The 10,114-nt window shown below is 39.7% G+C and overlaps 1 protein-coding gene across 1 annotated transcript; it reads left to right on the forward strand.

Moving 5' to 3' along the window:
• The first annotated feature begins 99 nt into the window (after positions 1-99).
• On the forward strand, positions 100-8,702 carry zgc:112332 (uncharacterized protein LOC553712 homolog). Its single transcript, XM_023266216.3, has 7 exons — positions 100-251; positions 652-767; positions 2,929-3,084; positions 4,114-4,218; positions 6,122-6,331; positions 7,253-7,445; positions 7,650-8,702. The coding sequence occupies exons 1-7, from the start codon at positions 241-243 to the stop codon at positions 7,750-7,752; spliced, it is 894 nt and encodes a 297-aa protein (XP_023121984.1). The 5' UTR covers positions 100-240; the 3' UTR covers positions 7,753-8,702.
• Positions 8,703-10,114: the final 1,412 nt, after the last annotated feature.

The raw sequence follows: 10,114 nt of genomic DNA on the forward strand, positions 1-10,114 counted from the left end.
CCACAACCGAGCCCCAGACTCCAGTCTTCCGCTCTGCAGCCTCGAACTTGTGAATCAATTAGCCACTGCGTCAGCCAGCTCCTGATTGGCCCAGCGTGAGACGTGAACCGAACGCGGTGGGGTGGGGAGCGATGACAGGCACGGAGCCCCACTGATGGACCGGAGGAGATATGCTGCTTATTGCTGGGTGAAGTCGCACACCGGTCGTGAGGTGGAAATCTGTTGCTCTGGTGGGGGAAAATGTACTGCAGGTAAGGAAAGAAAGAAAAAGAAGAAAATAGTGATACGGTTTGTGAGGAACGGTGGAGATTTGGTGGCTGGCTCTGGAATGTGAGAAATTTTAAGAAGATTATCCTACACGGTGCCACCACATTTGTGGTTAGTTTGGAAACGCAGCGATCGTTTTAGGAACATTTTTACAGTGGCAACCTTTTGGTATGTCTTGATTTTCATTCTTTAAATCTGCTGAAGTGAGTTTGAACATTTCTAAAAATGTATGCAGGAAAATGACCATTTCTTATAATCTCAGTTCATAGCCAGCAGCATCATACAACTGTTGATTTTTTCATGATTTCAAATTGGCATACATTAAATATTTTGAAGGGAAATCCTGTGTTGCTCATTGATGCTGTACTTGTGTGTGCTGCTCAGGAGTGTGTGCTGTAACCGCTGGTCATCTGAGGAGAGGTTAGATGGGAAAACAGTCATCGTCACTGGAGCCAACACTGGGATTGGCAAAGAGACGGCCAGAGATCTGGCAAGAAGAGGTACTGTCCACAATGTGTGTGTCCATCTGCACCCTGCTGATCAGCTGCATTGACTGCATGGTTTGCTTTCACCAACTTTCAATTAGCGACTTGCAAATTCTACATTTTTCCCATGGATTTAAGCACCTCTAACACTTCTGGGTGCTACAAATTTACCTGTGAATCAGGCATATTCCTACTTCAGCTTCATTGTATATGTTTTAATTAGAATATTAGGCTGTATGTAGTGATTTTCTAACCTCAGCATTGCTTAACCGATCATGCATCTGACAAGGCAGTGTTTTGATCTCATGTTAGCTAAAAAATGAGCCTCACATTTCATTAAGTGTAAGATAAGTGGCAGAGATGGAAGATAGATGAGGCATCGAGGGGACAGAGGGAGCATTGTGAGGGTCCTCTCCCCTCCCGCGCCAGACATGGCAACAAAGAGGGTGCATAGCAGCCACACACATGCACGCACACACACACACGCACACACACACACACACACACACACACACACACACACACACACACACACACACACACAGTAATATGAAAAGTGGTTGCGCATACATGATTCAGTTTGCTCATTCATCTGCACTTGAAAGACACAGCATGGTGTATACACCTCCCTCTTCTTCAAAACAACCACTGTGCAATTGAGTGCATAAATATTTCAAAAGAAGAAAAAAAAAGATTTTGTAAATGAAAAGGGCGAGCTGGAATCACTTTGTCTTATTTTTGTTCAGTGGGAGATTTATTTATTTATTCGCTAGTTAAATAAATGAAGTACAGAACAATGGGAGCAAGTGAAAAACAAAAGAACATTCGCTGCTGGTGTGAAAAAGTGACTCTGCGTTTTGTGCGTCTGGAGAATTTACTGTCACATCATTTTTCAGTAAATTGGATTATGCAATGACAATGACAGCATGATTAGATTAGCAAGGATTCATAACGGGGAGTGATACCTTAAGGCACAGCATCCTACTGAGGACAATCCATCTTGATCATTTACTTGTTTGGTTCTAACACTCATGTTCTGAAAAGGAATACCCGCATTATGTTCCCATGTAAAATGTAATGTTTATGAATTTAAATGAGGGAGCTTTGTCATAATTACATACTAACTCTGAATGTAGAGAATATGAAGGTTGACTCAAGTTTTTCTTATTTGCTTTTTATGCATACATAAAACCATGTCTTAATCTGCTGGAAGATCTTTAACTTGGCACAGCATACCTCTTCCTCCCCACTGTTTATTTACTGTTTTATTTAATTGAGCGAACTTGGCTACTCTGGTAATGTGGGAACAATTGGGTTTTCCCACACGGGAGCAGCCAGACAGAAACAAAGACACTGCGATGGGATACAGACGCTGTGCTCCAACTGATTAATGGCTCTTCTGTAATTGCTGGGTCCAGCCGCTACTTTGTATGTGTGTGTTTGTGTGAGCGTGTCTGGTGGGTGTGGGGGACCGTTGCCTGTCTACATGTTAGTTTGTGCGTGTGTGTGCATGCATGTTTGTGTGTGGGGGGAAGAGAAAGGATGCGTGCATGTGTCCTCAAAGCCCCTTTCTGCGCTCATTAAGGAGAATGCACGGTAATTTGTGTCAGAAGCAAATGAGAATGACACAGTTGAGAGGGTCTTGTGTTCATGCGAGTGGAGCGGCTGGGCAAATGAGATGCTGAGTGAGGGCTTAGAAAACGTTAGAGGATGATGAAAAGTATTCTGCGGCTGAGAGATTTAGGTGCCTCGTTCCTAAGTTGATGTTTGTGGCTTTGTACGCCTGCAAATGAGCAGAGATTTTGTGGTTTTGATTTGGAAACTCCGAGTGATTTGAAACACCCTTGCATCGAATATTTGTCTTAATTTATCGCCGTTGGAGTTTATTTGCAGCTGCTGAGTTGAGGCAGTACAAATGGTGTGAACATAGTTGTCATGGGGTGTAAAAAATTTGCTTGCGACACAAAAATAAAAGACTCAGCCAAAACGAGATGTGAGGTCACAGTGAATAAGAGAAATGACAGTGAATTTTCCTTCTTCTTCTCGGGAACATGTGCACACAGAAAGAAACTTGTACAAAGGGAGAATTTACGGTTCCAACCTGGGAGGAGAGTGATGTGTAATGGCTAGAATGTGACAATATCTCACCACCAACTTGTGATATCTTGCTTTTCAGGTGCTCGCATCATCATGGCGTGCAGAGACTTGGAGAGGGCTGAGGAGGCACGGACAGATATTCTGGAAGACACAGGAAATGAGAATGTGATCATCAGGAAACTGGATCTGTCTGACACCAAGTCCATCAGAACCTTTGCTGAACTCATCAACAAAGGTAGTGTCAGAAAAATATCAAGTGTAGCTCAGTGTAATGATGGTAAATAATCAGAAGGTGGATATGTGAGGGAGGTTCATGTGTCATCTTTCCAAGACAACTTTGATAAGACTGTTTTGTCAGCCAGAGGAAGAACATAGTGCAAGGCCACTACGTTCCAGACACGAGAGCAGCTGTATGAGGTTCTGATGTAAACATGACATGTAGCTTCTGAACATGAAGGGAGAATCAGGAGATTGTGATAAACTGAGGGACCTGTGACGGTACTGTTGGCCAGGGTAAAGAATTAAAGATCATTGACTCTATTTATTTTCTTCTTTCGTTGTGTTAGAATAATTGAGAATAATGTTAAATTCTAAAACACAGAGGATAAATAAAAACTATACAGACAGGTGACAAAATAAAGGAAAAACCTAACATAAAATGTCTTGGTAAAGTGTCCACCACGTGCTGCCAAAACAGCTTCAATACACTTCAAATGTCTCTTAAACTCTACTGGAGGGACAGAACTGCATTCTCTCCCAAGATGTTCCAACATTTGGTGTTTTGATGATGGTGATGGAGAGCGCTGTATGAATGGGAGCATTGTCATCCCCACTCCCGTCAGGATAGAAGTGTTTCACCATAGATTAAAGGTGATCACACAGAGCAACTCCGTATTGATTTGGAGTGACCCTTTTCTCCCTGCAGAGGCAATTGAACCCAAATCATGCCAGCAAAATGCCATCACAGCATAACAGAACCACCAGATCTCCTCACTGTAGGGGTCAAGCATTGAGGCTTTTCCTTTATTTTGTCACCCAATGCTCCTTAGACATAAATGGACTCCTTTAACAAAAAGTCATTCATTAATTGTCTGTGATTATGAAGTCACTACTGTACATGGCATCTCTGCTAATATTTACATGGAATGCATAGAGAGGCATATTGTAAAAGCACAATATAAATGCTGTTTATTTACCAAGCATCAACTGCAGGTTTACCATGTATTTCAAATTTGATACTTAACCTATCTTTTTTTCATTTCAGAGGAGAAGCAAGTGAATATCCTGATAAACAATGCAGGCATTATGATGTGTCCCTACTCCAAGACTGCTGATGGGTTTGAAATGCAGTTAGGGGTCAATCATTTGGGTAAGTTGGACTGGATTTTGTAATTTTTTGTGTTTTATTCGTCTATCTGCATTTGCATTTTAATTAGCAGGCATAAAATTAAATTAAGTGGTTTGGTTGACTGATATTTATCGTGAGATGCATAAAAGAGGGGCTTTTTAAGGGTGTTTAGTCTTGGTAATGGAATTAATTAACAGCTGACAGTTATTCTGGATATTTGACTGATTTAATAGTAAGATTACATAGTGACTTGATGGATTGTAACACTAAACAATTTGTATTACCACCTGTACTGCATCTGTAGAGCCAAGCTGGCAAGCTGAAAATAAACCAGAGTCCCTTTTTTTTCTTTTTAAGCTGTCAGTGTTCTCATCTCTCGTTGGACCATGGTTTCCTTCCAGACTATGTTTGCCTCTGTGGTATTTTTGTCACAATCTGACAGAGAGAACAGTCTGTGCTCGAACATGGTCACCCACACACATATGCACACACAGGCATACATACATACATGTCTGTACATTTGAAAACACCCTTCATATGTGCACTTAAAATAATGAGGATGTTTGGTTGAAGAGTAAAACAGGAAGTGGAGAACAATTGAAAGGAAAGCAAAGTCCCTCAATGTAATCATGTTCCTCCACACTAGAGTGCCATTGTGTGTGGGTCAAGTGGACATTCTTTGCATTTGTTTAAAGTAGCAGTTGCTGTACAACATACCGCATTGAACACAGTTATAGGAATGATTTCCTGTGATTATTTAAACTTGCTGGCATTTAGCACACACCACTTTTCATTTGTACAGCTCACAGTGAGGCTGAATGAGTGACAAATGCTGGATGTTGTGAGATCCCACCTACTGTGGATGTGGAGTGTCACTCAAGATGAGAACAAAATGTTTTGGGTTTTTTTTGTCAGGGTAGCCAAGTGTGGTTCAGTAGATGGAGTGAGATTTTAGATTTGACTCACTCAGGTTCCATCCTTGTTTGTGCGTGTTTAGGATCTTCTTCTTATCAGTAAGGCCTTCTTTACATTAACCATGAAAAACAACCACTCACAGTCCGGTGTAACATTTCTGCATAAGAAAAACAACAGTGTAAGTCTGGAGTCTACATCCATTTTGTCAGCATAGCCCCTTTTTTGGCCCTTGTTAATGAAAAACAATGTTATGGGAGGTTTTTGCTAAATCTTTGTATCATTGTTTTACAGCAAGATGTGTTAGTTTGAGTGTTCCTTCAAATTTTAGTTGATAAAATGCTGACAGAGGACGCATTTGTTTTTTCTCTTTGCACAATTACAGTAAATTTTACACAGTATTTTTCTTGACTCCTGTTGATGTATGAATGATAGTGGCCATTTCTGTGCCACATAAACTATGTTTAAATCAGCTAGTCACATTTCAAATGGGCTTTTTCAAATGATTAATCGATGAACTGATGGATAGAAAAAAAATCTGAAGCTATTTTGCAAATCATTTGTTTCTGTGAAGTGAAAATGGCCTCTAATTCTCTGTTTTCATCCTCTTAAATGAGAGGATTTTCAGTTTCTAGTGGTCATATATTATTGTAGAATGAATATTTGCACAAACAAACAAGTCTTTTTTTTTACTTGTCATACTTAGCTATTTTTAAAGAAAGTAACCAGCAGGTTGATCATAATGGAAATGCTCATTAGTTGTAGTCGTTAGGCTTCCAGGATCCAATTCCAGCCAGAACCCAACTTTAATGTATGAGGTTCACAGTGCCAACAGATAAAGGTGGTATATTTAATTCAATTCAATTTTATTTATATAGCACCAATTACAGTCAAATTGTCTCGAGACGCTTTACAGAACCCATATGCCTAAACAACACCACAATGAAAATAACCAATAGATGTGTAGTCAATATTTGGCAAGACACCACTGACTGTTTCATGACTTCCTCAGGTCACTTCTTGTTGACTTACCTGCTGCTGGACCTCATCAAGCGTTCGGCTCCGGCCCGTATTGTTGTTGTGGCATCGGTGGCTCATACCTGGACTGGGCTTCGACTGGATGACATCAACAGTGAGAGGAGTTATGACACCATGAAGGCCTACGGACAAAGCAAACTGGCAAATGTGCTTTTTGCACGTTCACTGGCCAAACGGTTACAAGGTGAGGTCAAGTTTTCAAGGGATCAATGCACAAGCACACATCACAGGGGGTGAAAGAACGAAAATAATACAGATTTTATATTGAACATAAATTTGTATTTGTGTGCCATGACATATGCAATTATGTTGCATGTACAGGGCATGTACAGAGAGAGCGACAGGGAAAGTCTGGATGTTTGAGCAGGAAGACTACTGGGAAGAACTTGTGTTACTCTATCACAGAAAAGTGAAGCAGAAAAGCAGCAATATGTGACATTAGCAAATTCGGACTAATCATCACTTGCTTTAGTTTGCATAAATTCTTATTTGTCTCAATTCAATGTTCTTTTCTCTGCTTAATGGCCAAAAACTGAAGAAAATTGCTGTGCAGCTCTCCAGTCAATCTCATCAGCTTAGCCTATAAAGATTTAAACTTAGGAACACCTAGAAGATGTACCGTTAAAAAAGAACAAAGTGAAAATAAAATGCAAATACCATGGCTAATATGTTATATTTTAGAGACAATGTTCAATCACGTCTGCAGTTACTGTTACTACAGCGAATATATTACAGACTTTATTCAAAATCATGACAGAATAACCATCTATACATTAGCTTTACTTTAGCCTGTGGAGCCTATCCCAGCTGACACTGATGAGAGTACACGCTGAACTGTTTGCTAACACAAACAGACAGACAACCATGCATGCTCACACTCACACTTAGCAATTTAAAATCATCAATTAATGCATGTCTTTGGACTGTGGGAGGAAGCTGGATCACCCGGAGAAAACCCACGCAGGTACGCTGAGAACATGCAACTCCACTCAGAAATCCCCACAGGTAGCAAATGTCAAAAACAGGTCACACATGTTTCCATGCATTAACATAAATAGACAGATTTGCGTAGGTGACTGTGTCGGTGCCCGCATATGTGCTGCAGGTACAGGAGTGAGCGTGTTCTCTCTGCACCCGGGGGTGGTGCAGTCTGACCTGTGGAGGCACCAGCACCAGTGCATCCAGGTGGCGGTGAAGATCTTCAGGATTTTCACCAAGACAACAGTGGAGGGAGCGCAGACCACCATCTACTGCGCCGTGGAGCCGGGCCTGGAGAGCCTGAGTGGGGGGTACTTCAGGTACACACATTATTTCAAACAACGGCTGGTTACACAAGAGCTTTAAGAGTGGCGGCATCACGCTGCTCAGTACTTCTACCTGCAAACTAACAAAAGGCTACATTGTATGTAGTTGAGCTTTTACAATTTTTATCCTCACTTAACAATAGCACAAATGCAGCACACAGCGTGTAATGGCCACTCTCTGTCCCTGCATGTATTCAGCGACTGCGCCCCTGCAAGGCCCTCGAGGGCTGCCTCCGATGATGAATCGGCCCAGAAACTGTGGGAGATCAGCTGCAACATACTCGGCATCACCTGGCAGTGAATAGTGGCAAATTAACCACGCAGTCAAAGACATTGTATTCTTTGTGTAAATACCATCTTTTAAACAGCACTGTTATGCACTTTTATAGATCCATTAATGTTACTGTTGTGAAAAAAATGGATTTTATGACTCAGAGTATAGTAGAGTACAATAGTATCTAGACTGCATCAAAGATTGTCTTTATTTTATCATTTATCTCCCAAAAAAATCTTATGTTTTAGTAAAATAGTGTTATCAAGTGTATGATGTTAATCCTGATGCGAAAGTGTTAAAATTCTCCGGCATTCAAATTGTTTTTAATACTAAGAAATTATTTTACTGTGCTGTCTTTACTTACTGATGAGAGCATTTGGATTTAGAGTGCTGATGCTGCTCTATCTTGTAAAGTCGTCTCATGTTTTTGTTTTGAATGAAAATGATCTGAGATGTGAAATTCTCTCTTAAACTTTCAGTTTGTTTGTCACAAGTTCTAGTGTGGCAGTAGGATAGTTTTTGGCTCCAAACTACCTCCAAAAGTCTCTTTTCAAAGTAACATTTGGCTGAAATACATGATCAGGGCACACATTTTGAAGCAAACAATTAAAACACTTAGATGACAGTTCATATGAGGTGGTTCCTGTTAAAGTCGTTTCCATGAACAAGGGATTCCCAGTAAGAGTGGGTCCTAAGCTATAAAATATCAAAGTGCACCTTTAATGATCAGTAAGATTTGTGGATATGTTTTTTAACAAATTGTTTCATAGAACTGGCTTATGTCTTTTCTCTGAACTGAAGAATGCAAATGTAACATTTCGTAGTGGTGTCGCTGTATTGAGGTAATAAATTGCAACCACAATATGAGTGCATGTGGTTGTAATCATGATGTGTCAGCATGTTGAGGCTTCATGATTGTAAATGTCTTATGTAACGATATGTCATTAAATAGAAATTAAACTCATTAAACTGTCCAACATTGTAAAGCTCTGCATCTAATTGACTAATGGAAAAGTTCTCGTACACGTTAGTTCTGTTTGTATTTAATTAATGCTGATGTTTTTCAGTCTGCCAGGCTGACCTTTTTAGATCCAATAACATGTGACACTGATATGAAGGTCTTAAAGTCTTAGCCAAGGCCAGATGACTGAATTTTGTGACTTACTCCATTGTTGATCCACTGAAGTGGATATATTTATATTTTTATATATATATATATATATATATATATATATATATATATATATATATATATATATATATATATATATATATATGTGTGTGTGTGACAGATAGGCAGATTGAGAGAAAATGCCACAACTTTTTATAGTAACGACATCTTAATCTAAATCACATGTGGGGGTATTTAATCTGGCAGAGGAATGTGTCATGAGCAGGAGTGGCTACAGGAGTCCATGAACAATGATCTGTGTTAACAATGAGTGCAGTATGATTTGGGTTCACAGTGCCATCAGATAAAGGTGGTATATTTAAACAACACCACAATGAAAATAACCAATAGATGTTTTATTTTTCTGTGGAAAAACAAAATTTACTGCACAACTGGGCCGAGAAACATCCCTTTCTGGCTCATCTTTCAGACACATGGTCCCACATTGTCTGCAAACACTCTTTGATATGGTACAAAATTTATAGTTGGATCAGGGACAACAAGCTGCTCAGTCCCCGAGGCAGTGAAGCAACAGCAAACTAACATTTTCACAACCGGTTGGTATGAGGTTGTTCTTCTGAAAAGCTGTTTTCGATAAGTGCATGCAATGTTCCCTCTAATTTTTCATGAGTCTGAGCAAAGACACAAATTCCCTGAGTGGTTCCTTGGACCACTGTGAGCAACATCAGACGTGTGCACTGTGGTCACACCAGCATCACATCCATTCAAGTTACATGGTTCATTAAGGCACATTTATGTTTTGACAACCTATATCTAATGAGTTATTGATGCTGGAAGTCCGAATCTGTGAATATCTTTCCAACTTTACTGAACTTGGGGCCACTACCACCTAAGGAGTGATATATTTAATTTTGAAAAAAGCATTTAGCCATACTTCAAGCTTTAAGTGCTTTATTAACAGGGAACTAAACATTTTGTATTGTTTTATTATCACAGGTTCTGTCTGAAAAGAGGTGGCATCATTTTAAACAGTGAAATCAAACTAACAAAATGTAATGACCAACCAGTGAGCAATACTGGATTCTGCACAAACATAAACTATTTTAAAAATCTAAATCTTAACACAGTTAATGTATTAACTTATTTATGTGTGTATGCATGTATTTATTGATTTATTTAGTACTGTTACCATATCAGAGTTCTGAGTGAGTTTTTCTTAAGATAGGCAAAGACCATTTATTGATTACATATAGGCTA

This window comes from Amphiprion ocellaris, chromosome 22, assembly GCF_022539595.1.
Source record: "Amphiprion ocellaris isolate individual 3 ecotype Okinawa chromosome 22, ASM2253959v1, whole genome shotgun sequence".
Classification (NCBI taxonomy): Eukaryota; Metazoa; Chordata; class Actinopteri; family Pomacentridae; genus Amphiprion; species Amphiprion ocellaris.